Source organism: Salvelinus sp. IW2-2015, linkage group LG20, assembly GCF_002910315.2.
Source record: "Salvelinus sp. IW2-2015 linkage group LG20, ASM291031v2, whole genome shotgun sequence".
NCBI lineage: Eukaryota > Metazoa > Chordata > Actinopteri > Salmoniformes > Salmonidae > Salvelinus > Salvelinus sp. IW2-2015.
The window spans coordinates 25,515,248-25,537,279 of NC_036860.1; the positions used below are offsets into that span (position 1 = coordinate 25,515,248).

At 42.5% G+C, this 22,032-nt stretch overlaps 1 protein-coding gene across 1 annotated transcript in view; it reads right to left on the reverse strand.

Moving 5' to 3' along the window:
- Positions 1-22,032, reverse strand: part of LOC111979954 (follistatin-related protein 4-like) — a 227,883-nt gene that overhangs the window by 117,296 nt on the left and 88,555 nt on the right. Inside the window, exon 4 of the mRNA XM_024010649.2 lies at positions 5,890-6,132. Coding sequence (XP_023866417.1) covers positions 5,890-6,132 — 243 coding nt within the window. The remainder of the gene's footprint in view (positions 1-5,889; positions 6,133-22,032) is intronic.

Consider the following 22,032-nt stretch of genomic DNA (forward strand, 5'->3'; position numbering starts at 1 on the left):
CAGCAAAGCAACTACACAACACAACACTAAACAGTACATTAGTTGCACTATAACGGCGACAAGCGGTGTCCACAAACTGTTAGGGCCTACATAAAGCTGTCCCAACAGCAGAGCTTTCTTTTCAGCACCATGGAGTGAATCCTTACCCCTGCTACACCTGACTGCCAGCAGAGCCTTGTCTGGCAGCGAAACAATTCATTCAGCCTCATTTACTGCCTTTTAAAAGAATACAGCTGATATGGCTAGCCATATCTCCCTGGCATATTACATAGTTTAAACAGCAGCATATAAGACATTTTTGGACTCACCTTGTTGTGCGCGGCGGTCCTTCAATGGCAAATTTTGTCATCAAAGAAAAATATTTACAATTCCGGGTTGGTTGKCCGCTCAAAACGTATTTTCCCAGTCTGACTTCCCAGTTGCAATGCTTGTGGTTAGCCACGGGCACGATTCCTTCCAAACAACTCATTGTTGAATTTGCGATTTCCAACTTGTTGTGTGATGTTTATGTCCAATGGTTGATGTGCACTGATACATTMTATCTATAATTTATCTTCATATGACAAGGATTAAAAAGGATTTGCCAGTAGATTGTCTACTTGATTTATGATGATGACTGCTAGCTAATATTTTGAAAGTAAGATTTTGACATGATCAGTCCAATCAAAGCTACTGTAGATATAACGTGATTTGACGTCATTTTATCTGTGTCCAATGACCTTGAACCTTCTTGGAAGGGCACTTCTAATGTAACTATGGCAGCACCCAAAGGGATCACATTCTTGATGTCTATCTACCCTTACGAAAGTTGGGTGACATAGTGTCCCCATGAGTGACAGAACACTGAGCCAATCACAGTGCAATGCTGAGCCAATCATGGTGCAGTGCTCCTATTTTCTGCTGGCCTGCCACACCACCACAGAAAGTATTGAAGCTGCCTGTTTGTATGCGGCTTTATTAACTCAATGATATATACATATATATATTTTTACATTGTTTGCAAACTGATATGTGACACGTATTAATGCCAAAATAACATGCAAAACAGGCAAGCCCCCCCACCAAAAAAGCTTTAATAAATATATATATATATACATTTCATTTTATTTATTATTTTGCAAGAAATGTGGGGCTTAAAACAGGTGGGGCTCTGCCCTGAAGGATGGGTCGCCACTGAGTATAGTGATGTGCATTTGAGCCATATACTTCAAAGTACTTCAGCGTCATGTACATTAATGGCTGTGTACAGTGTAAGGAGTATTTTAGACCTCTACTTCCCGCTGTGAACCCGGGTGGCCCTGCAAGTGGCTGGCTGAGGTTTACAGGGCGTGAACAGGGCCTGAAACCTATCTCCTCCTCCAAAGCCAAGTGTTTCTGTAACTGAGCTAATGGCCTCAGACACAAGGGGCCAAAGATCAGCAGTCAATAAGACAGACACTGAAGAAAAGAGTGTCCACACTCTGGGCACATGGTACAGTGAAAAAAGCAGGTCTGATGGCTAATGCAATAACCACAGCCAGACATCAAACCAAGAGGAACGATAAGAGCGTTCAGATACTGAAAGCTCCGGGACGGAGAGAAGATGAAAAGAGGAGGAGAAGTTTAACTTCCATCCAACGCCGGCTGCCCTAATTTGTCTGACGTGTGACGTGTCCGATTGATCAATATCGGGAATCGCGAGGAGCGGCGATGGCCCCTCAATTGCTTGTCTCTAAAATCGMCCCGACCCTGGGTGAGTCATTTTTAAATGCAATCTACAGTTTAAATCTGGGGACCAAAATAGCACCCTATTCCCTATGTAGTGCACTACTTTTGACCAGGGCCCATATCAATGTAGGGAGGAGGATGGTGCATTTTTGGGTCGCACCCTGTGGGTTAGTTGTAATGTCACTCCGTCTGCGTTGGAAGTCCTGCGAGCATCGGATTGGGCTGGCTGAATGTGAACAAGCACTCTGTCGGTCAGCCTAGCAGCTTCAGAGACCTCCCACTGGGCTGCAGGAGAACATGCTGTGCTTTGTTGTGCTTGCCACTTTGCAGTCAATCAGGAGATGAAAGCTATTCAAATAATTAGCCATGTTAGTTATGTTTGGAGTGTTCTAGAATAATCAGCCATGTTAGTTATATTAGCTCTGTTTGGAGTGTTTTAGCGAGTGTTGTTTTAATCAAAGGATAGATCAGGAAATGGGCCTGACCCGGGATGTTGTTCGATGTTAATCAGAAGTGAAGACAAGGGAAAACAAAGTTGTTATCTTGTTTGTATCAATTTCAAAACAAGCAAAGGGGTTGTGCTATAGGGTAGTTTGCCGACCAGTTTTTTAATTGTGTAATGGCTCTGTGGGTAGTCTGCCTGTGGGTAGTCTGCCTGTGGGTAGTCTGCCTGTGGGTAYTCTGCCTGTGGGTAGTCTGCCTGTGGGTGTGCTCACAGGTGTACGTGTGTTTAGCGTGGAGATTGCTGAAGATTTATTGTATTCCCATCAGCTACAGTATTCGTTGACATACTCAAGTAAAGTCACAACGGAATTGAACAAAAGTGTTAGCCAGGATTCCATAGGCATTTCTAGAGCCCTCCACAATCGTATCTCCAGCTTGTCACAGGCCATGAACCAACAGCCAAAGGCTTACATCAATACTATTGAGTGGATTGCAGGCTGCAATCTCTTCCTATTGACATCAAAAATGGGTTGAAAACAGGTTGAAAGCGTATTTCTGTGTGGGGGGGTGGGGGGGGGGGGGGTCTGGGGGGGGAGGGGGGTGAAGCCCTTAAGCTCTTTCCTATACCTCCTTCTCCACCTTTTCTCCATCCGTAAGGAAACCTATGGTAAAGCTACACGTGGGTTTGGTATAGTTTTCTATAGACAAGGGACTGTCATTCCAATCCCCTTCTCCCTAACTGATCTTACATTTACATTTAAGTCATTTAGCAGACGCTCTTATCCAGAGCGACTTACAAATTGGAAAGTTCATACATATTCATCCTGGTCCCCCCGTGGGGAATGAACCCACAACCCTGGCGTTGCAAGCGCCATGCTCTACCAACTGAGCCACACGGGATCTTGTCCATAATCAGTCCATCCGGGATGTTGCGATTCTGCTACTAAACTGACCGATCACCGCAGCACAAAAAAAGGGCTTTTAATTTCAACCAATCACCCCACATTTAATCACCCCACATCACCCCCTATCCACAACGACCGGACAGCAGTGGAGAAGGTGGAAAGTTTTAAGTTCCTCGGCGTACATATCACTGAAAACTGAAATGGTCCACCCACACAGACCYTGTGGTGAAGAACCTCAGGAGGCTGAAGAAATGTAGCTTGTCGCCTAAAGCTCTCACAAACTTTTACAGATGCACAATTGAGAGCATCCTGTCGGGSTGTATGACAGCCTGGTACGGCAACTGCACCCCCCGCAACCYCWGGGCTCTCCAGAGGGTGGTGCGGTCTGCACAACACATCACCGGGMGCAAACTACCTGCTCTCCAGGACACTTACAGCACCCGATGTCACAGGAACGCCAAAAAGATCATCAAGGACAACAACCACCCGAGCCACTTCCTGTTCATGCCGCTATCTTCCAGAAGGTGAGGTCAGTACAGGTGCATCAAAGATGGGACTGAGAGTCGGAAAAACAGCTTCTATCTCAAGGCCATCAGCATGTGAAACAGCCATCACTAGCTGCATGCTGCCTGCATACAGACTTGAAATCATTGGCCACTTTAATAAATGGAACACTAGTCCCTTAATGTTTACATACAGTATAATATACATAATAATGTTTACATATCTTGCATTACTCATCTCTTATGTATATACTGTATTCTATACTATCTATTGCATCTTAGTCGATGCCGCTTTGCTCATCCACATATGTATATATTCTTATTCCATTCCTTTACCAAGATTGTGTGTATTAGGTATTGTTGTGAAATTGTTAGATATTACTTGTTAGATATTACTTGTTAGTTATTTCTGCACTGTCGGAACTAGAAGCACAAGCATTTCGCTACACCCTCAATAAACATCTGCTAATCACGTGTATGTGACCAATAACATTTGATTTGATTATRTACACACTTTTTTCCCCTTGTCAGCAAATTTGTGACAAAATATTGTTTCTATTTTCTGCCTGCAAATATCAATGCCGCGAAGGGCATAATACTCAACCGTTTAAAAAGGTTAATGGAGGACAGCTGGCTTCCAGTCATTATTTGATAGAGGAATACATTCTTGCCCTGTTTTCTGTCGGCAACTGAACCCTTCAATCCCATGCTGAATATTTAGTGGTAATTCATCAAATAAACACCTGAGTCTATTTCTGTGTGTTTAAGTACTGATCATTTGATAACAGTAGTGAAAGTTTGATAATGACCACTTGAGGTAATAATGCTGTAATAAAATACATGACCTAATTCAGAGCATTACCTACATTTGAGCATGACTATTTATGTGAGCGTCTTCCGTTCCCGCTGGCTTGCGGTGAAATGGTGATCAAGTGTAATGTGGCGATTGAACACCTGCCTAATTTGGATTAAGCATGCATGGCAGTGTCTGCCTGGGATCTCTGGCGCTCTAATGTGAGGTGACAGAGCATTTCTACACATTCACTGCTCATGCATAAGCACCTCTCTTAACTAGCCCGGTCCCAGCATCGAATGACACCACTGTAAACGATGTAGGGTACAGTGCTACTCACTTCAATTTATATCAGCATAAGGRCAATAATTACTGCATATAACTGTCCCAGTCAACATTGGAAATGAACTTAAGAGTAAAGAGGGATGTTGCCCCCTCAGCCAGAGTCATGAACACATTTTTGTAGCTGGTAAGGACTGAATGAATGCTACTTATTGGTATTCAAGAGGAAATTCCTTTCACCACAAGAAGTTGTAAACAGCAAGACACAGCCGTCATCATCCCATATATACTTTGCTTTGTATGGAAAGCAGTGAACAGTATAAACAGGCAGTAGAGTGGCCCTTTACCGACCTGTAGCTAGGACCTGATGGCAGGGGGTCGAAGCAGTGATGGAGTGGGTGGTCTGCATTGTTGATAAAGTAGGCGGTTTTGGTTGAATTGCACATTCGTTCAGGAGGGAAGGGACTGGGAGTCCAATGATTATTGATGCAGTATTTGTAATCCGTGGTGATTTGTTATGAATTGAAGCTGTTAGCAAACTGAAGTTGCAGATACTACTGTTTAGGTTTGACAGAAAATGTGTTTATGTCAGATATTACTGGGATGCGTATGCAATACTTTGAGTTACATATGACAACTGAACATTAACTTCAAGAACATTTCCAATGTACAAGTCTGCCATTTGGCTTACATTACTCTACCATTGTTAATGACTTAGTAGGCTTTGTTCAGTTTTAGAAATGTTCTCAATGAATTACTTGAAATAAACCCCAATAGAATATAAAAGCATGTAGAAGCTGAATATAACCTCAGAGACTGCTTCCATAAAACGACACCCCACCTGTCAGTGAATTGATACGGTTCCCAGGACAATCTTGACCCTGAGTGCCAGGACACAGACAACATGATGAATGTTGCACAAATGATTTCCCTCTTTCATTTCTTTAACGCCCCATTTGTTTGACTCTGTCTCTATTGAATGGAATATTCCAGTCATAAGTTCTAGTCAGCCCTCACTGTTTTTGTTTGTATTTTAGGGAGGAATTGTGTGTCCTCAACTGACATAGTTAGCACCACTTCTCGAGAATTTTCAGTTTGTGACTAGCAGTCTCAGTTTGTGGATATGATTGTCTCCCAGCTTTGGGTTTTAGAGTTCCTTTGATTCGTTAAACAATTTTGCAATTTGACTTGTTTGATGTCAGAACATCAGCATGTCCAYTAACAACATCAACACGGTGTGGAGATGTGGTTCTACCTTTGAAGAAGCAGTCCTTGCTGTGCACCACGTAGATCCGTCTCTTCTGCAGGCAGGCGGTGCGGTACACCTCACAGTGGTTCTCGTAGAACCTTCCATCGGAGCCGCACACCGGCACAAAGGTGGGTCGACACTTCTCCTGGCACACACACTCTGCCCGGCCCGTCGACTCCAGCAGCACACACTGGCGGCCCCTCCCGCAGTTTGTCCTCTTGCATAGCCCTCCATTTGACCCAGAGTGGACTGGAAGAAACACAGAGAGAGAGAGAAACCAGAGTTTAGGTTGGAAGAAACKGAGACAGCCTGGAATAAACATTCAAAAAGAAGCCCAAGGTTGGTAAAATGCCAGTAGACTATCATACTAAGACGATCCAGTAAGAAAAGATAAGAAGGATGGTTGGATAGGTTGTGCTGGACAGAATATGAATCACTTCGAACACCTGTTGTCTGCTTTCTAAAAGGAAAGTGAAAAAAACACCTTGTTTATTCAAGGCGCTGGTTGTGCCAGGTTGGCTCTGAGTGTATATGGATGTCCATTACATTTTGTGAAAATTGTGATTTTCCATCCAGGTGGACTATCAGTAACATTTCAACTATCTACTAACCTTAACCCTAGCTATAACCCTAACCCTTATTCTAACACTAACCATAACCTTAGCAAGCAGTTGCTTATCAACAGATAGTACGACCATCTGTAGAGCACCAAATAAAGTGTGACCCAATATTACACACACACACACACACACACACACACACACACACACACACACACACACACACACACACACACTTAAACTTTCTGTGAGATCAGAGATTGTACCTTACCCTTCCTCACACGTCCTTCCTAGCACCTGTCAGTCCTGAACCCCTCACCATGGAGATCCTCCCACTCCCTTCTGATTCAATCTATTTGCATTTAAAGCAGGGAAAAAGCTGCTGAGACTTGCAGCCACTCCACCTTGGATTGATCTTGCTAGGCCCCAGGCCCTAGAAGGGACCACTCCCGGAGAGATCTGAGCTGGGATTTATGGGGCCTGGGTTTGGAGTATAGGTGGCCGCTAGATTGAGGTTAGGAGCTAGGCTGGGGGAGAGAGGGGAACTGGATTGGTTTTAGCAGCATGGCTGGGGGGGAGAGAGGGGGGCTGTGCTGGAGATAGCAGCATTGCTGGGAGAGAGAGGGTAGCTGGTCTGGGTTAGCAGCTATAGGCTGGGGAGCATAGTCATAGACTAGACGTAACATAGTAAATGTAAATCGGGTACACTCAAATGAGTATAATATGTTGTGTTTGGTAAGTTTACATAAGACAGAAGGTTACTTAAGTAGGGTGGATGGTTGGCGTGGATGGGTAGSCATATAACGTGAACGTCWAGAAACCCAAAGGTTGCGCTTTCAAATCTCATCATCTCAATCTAATAGCTAATTAGCAGCTTTGCAACTACTTAGCATGATAGCTAACCCTTCCCCTTTCCAGCCGGAGCATTCTAATTTTGGATGAATAGTTATGATGGTTACAGTGGCTTGCGAAAGTATTCACCCCCTTGGCATTTTTCCAATTTTGGTGCCTTACAACCTGAAAGAAATTGGTTTTTGGAGATGCAAAATATTTTCTTTTGTGAAACAAGCAAAATAAGAAGAAAAAAACTGAAAACTGAGCGTGCATAACATTCACCCCCCCAAAGTCAATACTTTGTAGAGCCATCTTTTGCAGCAAATACAGCTGCAAGTCTTTGGGGTATGTCTCTTTAAGCTTGGCACATCTAGCCACTGGGATTTCTGTCCATCTTCAAGGCAAAACTGCTCCAGCTCCTTCAAGTAAAAAAAAAAAAAACAGAAAACTTGAGCGTGCATAACTATTTTTCCTCCTGAACTATTGTTCCTCCTGGCAGGGTGAACCTGGTGTTTCTTACACTGAGCTGACAGAGGTCTGGGCTTTGGACTTAGGCCATTTCAAGACATTTAAAGCCGTTCCCCTTAAACCACCCAATGTTTGCTTTAGCAGTATGCTAGGGTCATTGTTCTGCTTAAAGGTGAACCTCCGTCCCAGTCTCAAATCTCTTGAAGACTGAAACAGGTTTCCCTCAAGAATTTCCCTGGTTTAGTGCCATCCATCATTCCTTCAATTCTCACCAGTTTCCCAGTCCCTGCTGATGAAAAACATCTCCACAGCATGATGCTGCCACCACCATGCTTCACTGTGGGGATGGTGTTCTCAGGGTGATGAGAGGTSTTGGGTTTGRGCTAGACATAGCGTTTTCCTTGAATGCCAAAAAGCTACATTTTATWTTCATCTGACCAGAGTACCTTCTTCCATATGTTTGGGGAGTGTCCCACATGCCTTTTGGCAAACACCAAATGTGTTTGCTTATTTTTTTCTTTAAGCAATGTTTTTTTTCTGGCCACTCTTTTGTAAAGTCCATCTCTGTGGGGTGTACGGCTTAAAGTGGTCCTATGGACAGATACTCCAATCTCCGCTGTGGAGCTTTGTAGCTCCTTCAGGGTTATCTTTAGTCTCTTTGCTGCCTCTCTGATTAATGCCCTTCTTGCCTGGTCTGTGAGTTTTGGTGGGTGGACCTCACTTGGCAGGTTTGTTGTGGTGCCATATTCTTTCCATTTTTAATAATGGATTTAATGGTGCTCTGTGGGATGTTCAAAGTTTCTGATGTTTTTTTATAACCCAACCCTGATCTGTACTTCTCGACAACTTTGTTCCTGACCTGTTTGGAGAGAGCCTTGATCTTCATGGTTCCGCTTGCTTGGTGGTGCCCCTTGCTTAGTGGTGTMGCAGACTCTGGGGCCTTTCAGAACACGTGTATATATACTGAGATCATGTGACAGATCATGTGACACTTAGATTGCACACAGGTGGACTTTATTTAAATAATTCMGTGACTTCTGAAGGTAATTGCTTGCACCAGATCTTATTTAGGGGCTTCATAGCAAAGGGGGTAAATACATATGCACGCACAACTTTTCCGTTTATTTTTATTTTTTATTATTTATTTAAAAAAGTTATTTTTTATTTCACTTCACCAATATGAACTATTTTGTGTATGTCCATTACATGAAATCCACATAAAAATCCATTCAAATTACAGGTTGTAATGCAACAAAATAGAATACTTTTGCAAGGCAGTGAAAATGCCTTAATAACACTGCCGTCCAATCACCAATTTTATTTCTGACAAATGCCATTTACACATGACAACATGAGCTAAAAATAAATATAATTGGTTTAGGACTTTATGTGCGMMYACTTTTATTTTTACTTCAATGAAAKATCTCAGAGKAAATCCTGCATTTGCCTCAGTGCCCTGGTAGATGACTGAAAGGAGAGTGGATCTCAAGTTCTATTTTGACAGCTTCAAAGTGGGAACCAGGTGGATCAGTTGAGGTAAGAAAATTGTTAAATTAAGACAACGTTTTATCAAATCATGTCACTTAAATGACAAAATATTTTGCKGCGCTGAATAATGGTTGGTTGCAATGCTGCTTGAAGAAGCAMCAGCTTGCGTTATTAGCTATTGCTCTAGCTATCTATCCTCTCCCTCCGTTTCTGAATAAATTTGTTTCTTTCTAGCTGGCAAAACAAGTGAGCATCATTTTCTTTGTGTACTGCCAAATGTCGATAACATAACTACATTTGCCACTGGTATGGGCTAGTAAATATCCTAAACCTAGCCAGCTAGACAGTGATAGATGCAAGCTAAAACCAGGGAAAGGGAAGGGGAAGAAACAATTCACTTTCTGTCTCATCTGCTGGAAGCTTGCTAATGTTCACTCAAATAGGTTTTTCCACATGTAATCYATGAAATTAGATTTTAAGTCCATAAAGATTGTAATTGTGTGAATATTGTWGAAAAACTCCCTCTCTGAATATAGCTACCATGTAAAAGATGGCTAGCTATGCTCCAACTTCAGTCTATCAGCTTTTCTGACATGGTTTTCCTGCCTGGCAGATACAGTGTCTGTTTCTACTATTGTACTATTACTGTACTAAGGTAGTTAGCTAGCTAGATTACTAAAACTACTAAATCCTAACTTAGCTAGATAGGATAGCATATTTTGTGTTTGGTTCCACTATCACTGTCCTTCATCCACCACACATTCATCTAGACCACATATGTTCAGAGGTCAAGGCCCGCGGGCCACATCCGGCCCCGCGAGAAGATTTTTTACGGCCACCTGGGATGATCTTGATTTATTATTAGAACCGGCCCGCAGACCGCAGCAAGCCGGCAGCCCGCAGATCTTTTACACGCACCAATACTACATTTCCACAATCAACGGTGACGCACCGAGCAGTAGGCTGCTTCATTTCAATATTTATGCTCACAGAGTCGTCAGCATCACAGTAAAATTAACTTTCAGATACCCATCAAAAATGGCAAAACGGAAGGTGGACACTGAGAACGGGGGTTTCAAACAAGGTGGGAGTCGGAGTATATGTTCACGGAGGTAGCTGGAAAACCTGTGTTCTTCTGTGTGGAGAAAGTGTGGCGGGTACTGAAAGAGTATAATCTGAGACGACCATTATGAAACGAAACACGCGGACAAAAACAAGAATAATGGACATGGAACAAAGGCTACAAAGGCAGAGGAATTAAAACGAGCCTCAAATCTCGACAGGCTCTGTTCAAAAAAGCAAATCACAAGGCCAGGCTGCTGTCAAGGCCAGTTTTATTTGGCAGAAGAGATCGCTAAATCAGCCCGGCCATTTACGGAGGGGGATTTCATCAAAAACTGCATGATTAAAGTTTGTGACGAAGTTTGCCCAGAAAAAAGGCAACTCTTTTTAAATGTGAGTCTGAGCAGAAACACCATTGCGAGAAGAGTAGACCAGTTGTCCATCAATCTAAAAGAGCGCTTGTGGAAAAGGGGAAAATTTTCATTGATTTCCTTGGCTGTGGATGAGAGCACCGACATTTCTGACATTGCCCAGTTTCAATTTCATCCGCGGAGTGGACTCCAGCCTAAGCGTGACAGAGGAGTTTTGGCTTTACGTCCTATGCATGGCACAACTACGGGGCATGATTTGTATGAGAGGTGTCAAGATGTGTAAATGAGATGGAGCTGCCTTGGGGAAAACTCGTGGGTTTGACAACCGACGGAGCACCTGCGATGTGTGACACAGGAGCGGACTGGTGGCGAAGATACGGGAAAAGATGCAGAGAAAACGCGACAGGTGAGCTGACAGCTTATCATTGTTATCATACACCAGGAAGCGTTTGTGCGGTAAAGCCTTGAAAATGGAGATGTAATGAGCATCATCACGCGCACAGTTAATTTATCAGAGCCAAAGGTTTGAATCACCGCCAGTTCAAGCATTTCTGACGGAGTTAGAAACGGAGCATGGTGATTTGCTTATCACACAGAGGTGCGATGGCTAAGCCAGGGAAAGGTGTTCAAGATGTTTCGAGCTTCGTGAGGAGATTTGTCTGTTCTGGACAGCAAAGGAAAGACACAACACAACTCCGAGACGAAATGTTTCTGTGTGAAATGGCTTTTCTGTGTGACATTACGAGTCATCTGAATGCAATGAACTTGCAGCTGCAGGGTCGGGATCATGGTCATCTCTGATATGTACAGTACAGTGAAGGCATTTAAAACCAAACTGACTCTGTGGGAGACGCAGATGCGGAAAGAAATTGAGCCACTTTCCCAGCTCCAGACCTATGAAGAGAAGCCTCTTCTACCAGTGCGTTCCCGAAGCACAGTTGCGCTGATAAGATAGTTGCTTGCCGCTGACTTTCGACGCCGATTTGCTTGACTTTGAAGCACCAAAAAGCAGGTTGCGACTGCTCGGTAACCCATTTGCGTTGACGTGGAAAGCTCACCACCAACTCTCCAATATGGAGTGTATTGACTCCAAGGCATGAGTGCAACTGAGGAGCAAAACTATGCGGCCGGGGCTGCCTCGCGAGTCCGCCAGTTCTCCCCGACACAATGCCCCAGAGATGACGCATCCAGGCCTGCTCAAACTTGTCTAATTTTGGCAGCAGAATACCTGTGATAGCAGACAACTATTTTCTTTGCATGAACCTGAACGAAAAACACCACAGAAAGTCGAGCTTTACCACCCGTGCTGAACACCTCCACTACAATATCTGGTTTCCTCAGAACTCAGCAGCCCTTCCCCCGAACTTGCATAGCAACTATTAGGAACAAAGATGACACCACAAGAGCTCACCTCAACCTCAAAACAGTGACAACATTATGTGCATATCCAGTACTTAGAGTTTTACCCAGGTTCAAGTTTAAAAGTTAAAGTTATATGTTTTTCACTGCATGTTACTTCTCCTTAAACCAAAGTGTTGTTTTTGATTAATAGATTTTTGCACTTATATTTTATTGTATTCAATCCAATTATATTTAAAAATATTTCAGTTGAGTGGATTGATAGAAAATTGCCTATTATGCTTTTTTCTTTGAAGTAATTTAGCCCATTTTGCTTAAAATAAAAATATAGGCTACTGATGGTGCCTTGAATACCGGTTTCTTTCATTTAATGTTCATGTTATGGGGATTTTATATAAAGGAAATTTGTCTTTTGTGTCTGTTGAAAAATTAAAGATACTGACAGAGCCATAATAAAATATTGCTTTATTTATCTGATCATATTTGGGAATATCATTTGTTAGTTTCAGTAGTTCAATTTAGAGTTCACTAGAATATATGCGTCATTTAAAAAATTTTCAATGAACATTCGGAACCAGTCCGGCCCTCGGCTTGTAGCTAACATTTTTATTTGGTCCTCCGTCCATTACTTTGACACCCCTGATCTAGACACAAGCAAATTGCTGATAGGTGTTTGCTATAAATCAGGATGATGTCATTCTGGGTCCACAATCCTTTATAAGTCAACGTTTTTTATGAGGGGACAATCCCACTCTCACAGGATGACAGGACAATCACACACACACACACACACACACACACACACACACACACACACACACACAGGACAGGCAGGTGAACATTGCCTGGCAGGGAATCGACATTCGGCCAGCCTGCTCACAGATCTGTTCATCCTATTGTATGATTGTTGTCATGCCATGTTAAAACATAGAAGTTGGCTACACATTGGAGTTGGCTATTTGGCACGATCTGATGGAAGACTAAATCAAATCCAATCCAATGTTATTGGTCACATACATGTGTTTAGCAAATGTTATTGCGGGTGTAGCGAAATGCTTGTGTTTCTASTTCCGACAGTGCAGCAATATCTAACAAGTAATTTCTAACAATACACAACATATACCCAATACACACAAATCTAAATAAGGAATGGAATTAAGAATATATAAATATATGGGCGAGCAATGTCAAAGCGGCATAAACTAAGATACAGTAGAAAAATGAAAGAATGCAGTATATACTGTACATATGAGACGAGTAATGCAAGATACGTATGTAAACATTATTAAAGTGACATTATTAATGACCACACTAACATTTGGCTTATAGTCAGAACAGAAAGAGTGAAACTTCAATGTACTGGAGGACAACTCTAGAAATCGGTCGGCTTTGTTACAGGAAAGATGGAAAGGAGAATAGGATGTGATGTATGTTTGCGTAGCACCTGAATGTGAGGGCAAGCGGTTATGCATCGTAAGGGACGGATATTGTTTTAGGTTGTGGCACTCCAGGTAGTGTGAATCATTGCGGACACAGTTACCTTTACAGGTGCCTATCAAAGACGTCTACACTGACACCCGTCTAGGGAATTTTGAACACAGACCTGGCATTGAAAGATTATAAAGATTGCTGCTATTCCAGTTTCAACTGTTCTGCCTGCGGTTATGGAACCCCTACCTGTCCCAGACCTGCTGTTTTCAACTCTTAATGATCGGCTATGAAAAGCCAACTGACATTTATTCCTGATTATTATTTGACCGTGCTTGTCACTTATGAACATTTTGAACATCTTGGCCATGTCTGTTATAATCTCCACCGGCACAGCCAAAGAGGACTGGCCACCCTCATAGCCTGTTCCTCTCTAGTTCTTCCTAGTTTTGCCTTTCTAGGAGTTTTTCCTACCACCCTGCTCTACACCGTGCTTCTACACCTGCATGCTTGCTGTTTGGTTTTAGCTGGTTCTGTACAGCACTCGAGATATTAGCTGATTACGAAGGGCTATATAAAATAACTTGAATTGATTGATAAACTATTGTTCCTCCTGTCAGGCGAACTGGTGTTTGTCTACACTGAGCTGACAGAGGAGCTGGTCGGGACGAAGGTATGGCTATCTAACGAGCTAATATCCTGAGGAAGGAATCTCACGAGCAGATGTTTAGTATGTCCAAACACATGATGCAAATATTCAGATTTACTCCATTGTATGTTGAACGAATAGAATACCTTGTCAAACCAGATTGACCACTGTGCTCACGCTGTTTCACAGAATGTGAGCTGCCAGATCATAATGGTTTAGGGAGTTATAGATAGATCATGCTTGATGCCATGCCAACTGAAGACCCCCTCACCCCCAGGTCTAAGACGCTGCCCAGTGTCTCCCCGTCCTCCCAACGCCTCCACCCTCGCCTCTCCCTTCTTTCCCGCTCCTCACCGCTAACCCTAGCCTAGCTAACGTTAGTCACCTTGCACCCTAGCTAACGTTAGCCACAAAAATTGGAATTCGTAACATATCATAAAATTATATTTTTTATATTTATACGTATTGTACAAAAATAGATGGACATCCACAAATGAATTCATACCATATGAAACATAATATCACATATACAAAGGAGTGTCCCGGATTACATGTACTATGTTACGTCGATGGGCTGGTTAAAATGCGGAAGACACATTTCTGTTGAATGCAGGGGGGGGAGAGGGGCTGGATCAGGTTGCAGCATGGCTGGCGGGAGGAAAGGAGTGCTGTGCTGGAGTAGTAGCGTGGCTGGAGAAAGAGGGTACTGGAGTGGGGTTAGCAGCTGTAGGCTAGAGAGGAGTGCTGGTGCTGAGTTAGTAGCATGACTACTTTTCTGGAAGGAGCAGCACTGCTCTCAATCTTAACCTCAGAGATTCATTTTCGGAGACAGGTGGGGGAATTATTGTCGGGGATTGATTATAGTGGGTATCTGATTGCATCACTCAGCATAATATTTCATTCAGACTTATTCAGCACAATATGTCATTGTTTGCTGTTCATTGTGTTGATCTAAACATAGAGGGTCATGTATTAATTCCCTGTTATGAACCGCTCTACTCAAGACCTCAGTTCCTACTATTATAATCAAACAGTTGAAAACACAAATTGAATCTGCCTTTAGTATAATGTATCTAAACTCTAGGAAATATTTAGTAACAAAGGTAAGGCTCCACAGTTGGAGGGTAAAAGTCCTTTAATTACATGAAGGAGACTCGCGCACACACACACACACACCACACACACACACACACACCACACACACACACACACAACACACACACACACACACACACAGAGAAGAGAGAGAAAAAGAGACCTGAAGGCTGACCTGGCTTTGCCGTATTGATGTGTGATCTATCATAATGAAGGTGAGGTGCCAGCCAGGAAGGGAACAGGTACAGGACCGAGGGCGGGCGGGGGGGGGGGGGGGGAAACCAACATATGCCTTGTATCCAGTTCACTAATTGTTCTGCATGTCTCGGCAAATCATCTGTGGGAATGCAAACACCCCGGCTCCCCAGTGACCTTGTTGTCAGTGTCAAGGTCAGGGACGATTACTGGATCGTTTGTATTCTCCAAGCAACGAAGATTAAAGGCTCAGCACCGTCCGGCGCCACTGGTTGTTTTTCTTCTTCACCTCCCCCTGTCCTTTCCCCACTCTCTCCCTCACTGTCTCTCATTTATCTTTGCAGAATAGGCCACAATAAAAAAAAACGAGAAAAGTTCTGGGGTTCTGGTGTTTAAGGTCTTGCGGGCACGCTGATCCGTACAGTAAGCCTTTCTTCTCTACTCCCACGGGCCATGTAGCCTTCAGCTGTGACTAGCTTGAGAAGCTAAAGTGTCATTTGATAATCCTCTCTGTTAAGCTGCAGCACAATGGTTCGACAAGTTCAACCAAGCCTCTGTGCCAATGGCAGTCAGTACAGGCTGACTGACCAGCAGCGGCAGGGCCTCACATCTTTAGTCCCTGCATTCAATTTCCCCCTATGGTCATTCCCCTTTTCAATCTATTAGTCCCCCCTAGCTGAGCTCTAATGGGCTTAGGCAGAATCTAGACATTGTCCCTCATCATAATCATAGACTTCGAGAATTAATAATGAATAATTAACATGTTTAATTTTCTTTTTGCAAATGTATAAAAAATATACCCAAATATTATATTTACATAGGTTTTCACACCCCTAAGTCATTACTTTGTAGAAGCACCTTTGGCGGTGATTACAGCTTTGAGTCATCTTGGGTATGTCAGCTTTGCACATTTGGATTTGGGGATTTTCTCCCATTCTTCCTTTCAGATTTTTTATGCTAGATGGGGAGCAGCAGTGAACAGCAATCTTCAATTCTTTCCACATATTTTCAATGGGAATCAAGTCCGGGGTTTGGCTGGACCACTCAAGGACTTTCACATTCTTGTTCTGAAGCCATTCCAGTGTTGTTTTGGCTGTACGCTTGTGGGCATTGTACTGTTGGAACTTAAAATCTTCGCCCCCAGTCTTAGGTCGTTTGCGCTCTGAAGCAGGTTTTTATCAAGGATTTGTGTGTATTTTGTTCCATTCATTGTTTCCTATGTCCTTACAAGTCTTCCAGTTCCTGCCGCTGAATAATATCCCCATAACATGATGCCGCCACCACCATGCTTCACGGGAGGGATGGTGTTAGATGGGTGATGAGCTGTACCTGTTTTTCTCCAGAAATAGCACTTTGCATTCAGGCCAATGTGATACAATTTTGTATCATCAGACCACAGAATCTTTTGCCTTATGCTCTCAGTCTTTCATGTGCCTTTTTGCAAACTCCAGGCATGCTGTCATGTGCCTTTTTCTCAAGAGTTGATTCCATCTGACCACCCTTCCTTAAAGCCCAGATTGGTGAAGTGCTATACAGACTGTCCTTCTGGCAGGTTCTGCCATCTTAGCCAATGAACTATTTAGTTCTGTCAGAGTGGTCATTGGTCACCTCCCTGACTAAGATCCTTTCTGCCCAGTTTGGTCAGACTGCAAACTTGAGGCAGTCTTGGTAGTTCCATATTCCTTTCAATTTCCCAATGATGGAGACCACTGTGCTCTTGGAAACATTTAACACTCCATTATTTTATACCCTTTCCCAGATACAGTGGCAAGAAAAAGTATGTGAACCCTTTGGAAATACCTGGATTTCTGCATAAATTGGTCATAAAATTTGATCTGATCTTCGTCTAGGTCACGACAATAGACAAACACAGTCTGCTTATACGAATAACACAAACAATTATACGTTTTCATGTCTTTATTGAACACACTGTGTAAACATTCACAGTGCAGGGTGGAAAAAGTATGTGAACCCTTGGATTTAATAGCTGGTTGACCCTCCTTTGGCAGCAATAACTTCAACCAAACGCTTTCTGTAGTTGCGGACCAGACAGTCAGGAGGAATTTTGGAACATTCTTGAGATGTCTGGTGTGAACTGCTCTCTTGAGGTCATGCCACAGGATTTCAATCGGGTTGAGGTCAGGACTCTGACTGGGCCACTCCAGAAGGCGTATTTTCTTCTGTTGAAGCCATTCTGTTGTTGATTTACTTATGTGTTTTGGGTCGTTGTCCTGTTGCATCACTCAACTTCTGCTGAAACTCATTTGCTGGACATATAGCCTAACATTATCCTGCAAATGGTCTTGATACACTTGGGAATTCATTTTTCCGTCGATGATAACACGCTGTCCAGGCCCTAGGCAGCAAAGCAGCCCCAAACCATGATGCTCCCTCCACCATACTTTACAGTTGGGATGAGGTTTTGATGTTGGTGTGCTGTGCCTTTTTTCTCCACACATAGTGTTGTGTGTTCCTTCCAAACAACTCAAGTGTAGTTTCTTCTGCCAACAGAATATTTTGCCAGTAGCGCTGTGGAAAATCCAGGTGCACTTCTGCAAACTTCAGACGGGCAGCAATGGGTTTTTTTGTACCGCAGTGGCTTCTTCCGTGGTGTCCTCCCATTAACACCATTCTTGTTTCATGTTTTAGGTATTGTAGACTCGTCAACAGAGATGTAAGCATGTTCCAGAGATTGCTATAAGTCTTTAGCTGACACTCTAGGATAATTTTTTAACCTCATTGAGCATTCTGCGCAGTGCTCTTGTAGTCATCTTTGCAGGACGGCCACTCCTAGGGAGAGTAGCAACAGGGCTGAAATTTCTCCATTTATAGACAGTTTGTCTTACCTTGGACTGATCAGCATTTAGAGATACTTGTGTAACCCTTTCCAGCTAGATGCAAGTCAACATTTCTTAATTWTAGACGTGTGTTTTTTGTTTTAAATCGTTTTAAGTCCAAATAATTGAATTGGCCACAGGTGGACTCCAATCAAGTTGTAGTGACATCAAGGATGATCAAAGGAAATTGGATCGGCCTGATCTCAAATTGGAGCGTCATAGCAAAGGGGTGTGAATACTTATGCGAGTGAGATAGTTCTGTATTTAATTTTCAATAAAATTGCCAAGAATTTCTAAAAARATGTTTTCACTTTGACATTATGGGGTATTGCGTTTAGATGGGTGAGAAAAATATACAGTACCAGTCAAAAGTTGACACCTACTCATTCAAGGATTTTTCTACATTTTTTAAAACTATTTTCTACATTGTAGAATAATAGTGAAGACATCAAAACTATGAAATAACACATATGAAATCATGTAGTAACCAAAACAGTTGGTGTTCTTTAGTAGTGGTTTCTTTGCAGCAATTCAACCATAAAGGCCTGATTCACGCAGTCTCCTCTGAACAGTTGATGTTGAGATGTGTCTGTTACTTGAAGTCTGTAAAGCATTTATTTGGGCTGCAATTTCTGAGGCTGGTATGTCTAATGAACTTATCTTCTGTAGCAGAGGTAACTCTGGGTCTTCCTTTCCTCTGGCGGTCCTCATAAGAGCCAGTTTCATCATAGCACTTGATGGTTTTTGCAACTGCACCTGAAGAAACTTTCAAKGTTTTTGACTGACCTTCATGTCTTAAAGTAATGACGGACTGTCGTTTCTCTTTGCTTATTTGAGCTGTTCTTGCCATAAAATGGGCTATCTTCTGTCACACCCTGANACCTTCATGTCTTAAAGTAATGACGGACTGTCGTTTCTCTTTGCTTATTTGAGCTGTTCTTGCCATAAAATGGGCTATCTTCTGTCACACCCTGATTTGTTTCACCTGTCTTTGTGATTGTCTCCACCCCCCTCCAGGTGTCGCCCATCTTCCCCATTAACCCTTATGTATTTATTTCTACCTGTGTTTTCTGTCTGTCTATGCCAGTTCATCTTGTTTGTTCAAGCCAACCAACGGTTTGTCACAGCTCCTGCTTTTTCGCACCCTCCTGGTTTTGACCCTGCCTGTACTATCTCTGAGCCCGCCTGCCTGACCACTCTGCCTGCCGTCCTGTACCTTTCCCCCACTTCTCTGGACTACTGACCCCTGCCTGCCTTGACCTGTCAATTTGCCTGCCCCTTTGGGATTATTAAACTATTCGTTATCTGACGTGGTCTGCATCTGGGTCTTACCTTCATATCTCATAATCGTCTGTATACCACCCCTACCTTGTCATAACATAACTGATTGGCTCAAATGCATTAAGAAGGAAATAAATTCCACAAATGAACTTTTTAACAAGGCACACCTGTTAATTGAAATGCATTCCAGGTGACTACTACATGAATCTGGTTGAGAGAATGCCAAGAGTGTGCAAAGCTGTCATCAAGGCAAAGGGTGGCTACTTAGAAGAATCTCAAATATAACATATATTTGGATTTGTTTAACAGTGTTTTCGTTACTACATGATTCCCTATGTGTTATTTCATAGTTTTGGTGTCTTCACTATCATTATACAATGTAGAAAATAGTAAAAAATAAAGAAAAACCCCTGAATGAGTAGGTGTTTCTAAACTTTTGACTCCATTTTGAATTCAGGCTATAACACAATAAAATGTGAAATAAGTCAAGGGGTATGAATACTTTCTGAATGCACTGTATAATTAAATAAGCACAATGGAAAGTTGTAGGTAAAAGCCATGAAAATATTTAGCCTTTTTATGATATTTACAAGAGGAATGTAATCTAAGGTACGGACACAAGACTTCAGGCAAGCATCCATCAAATTCTTAACAGATTGATATTTGCTTTATTAATAATTTTATGAAATAACAATCTTGTCATTTTGCTCCCTTCAGATGCAWCATGTCACTGTAATGAAGGGGTATCTTCACCATCTATCTACAAGCACAGTACGTCAGTATACTCTAGAGGCAGACCACTTAAGGACACGCTCTGTATTCAGTCAAGAAAATACCTCTCTTTATTTGTACCTGAGGCTACATACTGAGTCTGATTAAAGCCRGTCAACATTTAAACATCAAAACAAACTTTCCATCCAACCATCCCAAACCACAGAAGAATAGGTAGAGCTGAATCATTGAGTGACACTTGGAGAGTGGGACACTGCCTGGCCTGCCAAACTGTTCTAATTAGAGAGGAAGTGCCACTGCTCTGCTGGTGTGGGACTTCCTGTCCTTCCACAGTAACAGAGTAATCCACCCCTTCCGTACTGCTAGTCACATGTCCTTAGGCTTAAGATATTGCAATTTCGTTGGATACAGTATGGACATTGTGGTTTCCAACGTGGCTTTTGGATTCAGTGCCTCACGTCGACTGATCTCCCATATCATTCTATTTGGTTTAAATCAGATGAACATAAATCACATTCAGAGACATGGTGTCAAACATCTCCCCCCTCTGTATGACACAGTCAGGCAAAATGATTCTGACGGACACACTGTTTTTGAATATCAATGGACGAGAGGCCAGAACTTGGGTGAGAGACTGTAGTGTATAAGATTAGTTTTCATGTCTGTGACATTGTGTCTATCGACCCCAATGGTCACATCAATTCAAAAAGAGCTAAGAAATGAGAGGGGGGTGAAAACAGCCCAACTTGTAAGCCTCTACGACCTCCCAGACGTGATGATTTGCAATTAACTCAATGAAGTTTACTTGACTTTGTGGTATCTGTCTTGACACTGGTTGGGTGAGAATTGCCGCCATGTCACATACAGTATCCTGAAAACAATTGTTGTCGTTTTATTAGTATAAAATGAATAATTCCAATTTAARGCTCTGTTTTTTTTCTGACCCTCAAAGGATAGAATACTGAGCATACATTGCCAGTGGTTTGAGAGCATTGTAAAGTAACTTTAAAAGGATGATTATGTTCAGTATGAATTTGAACTAAAACCATTTGTCCAATTGCCCATAAACTGCATGACTTTCATCGTTATAATATGTCATTCAATATCCTGCGCTTCTCCACGGGAGATGGAAATAGATATAAAACAAGCTAGACAGTGTGTATTCAAAACACAGTATCACTTTAAAAAGTATAACAAGTTCAAAAGGTCCTAAAACTTTGGTCGATTTTTGTAATGCAACTAACAAGGCAACTCCAGTGCAGATGACTTATAAGAACAGGACATAGTTGACAAATGACACAAGGCCTGTCTCAATATCCTGCGTGTTATTAAAGTGAATGAACTTCCTCTCCCAGCATGATTATAAAGGATGGTTATGGAAAAGGTCATTAAGTGAGACCGTTAGCTGACTGCCTGTTCTGTTTATGAGCTGCTGCTGCTGCTGCTGCTCTGCCGCTGTCTCTGCAGATGGAACAACTTTCATTTAATAGTCATGAATAAAGGCCATTTACCTTGGGTTGGAAATTGACCATCAGATCATATGTTCTATTTTCAGATTCTCATCTGTTATATTCCAATTGTGTGTGTGGGTGTGTGTGTGTGTGTGTGTGTACACTCACGTGTGTTAAAGTATAGTAGCTAGCCATGCTGATGATGGATCTGCAGGTTCAGAGACGTTGGTCCAGTGCTGTAATGTTATTTACTGCCATCCCAGAATCACTAGGCGTTGAGCATCAGTCCACACCAGGCTCCACTCTCATTTCTCCCTATTAATTGCCACCAGCTACAGT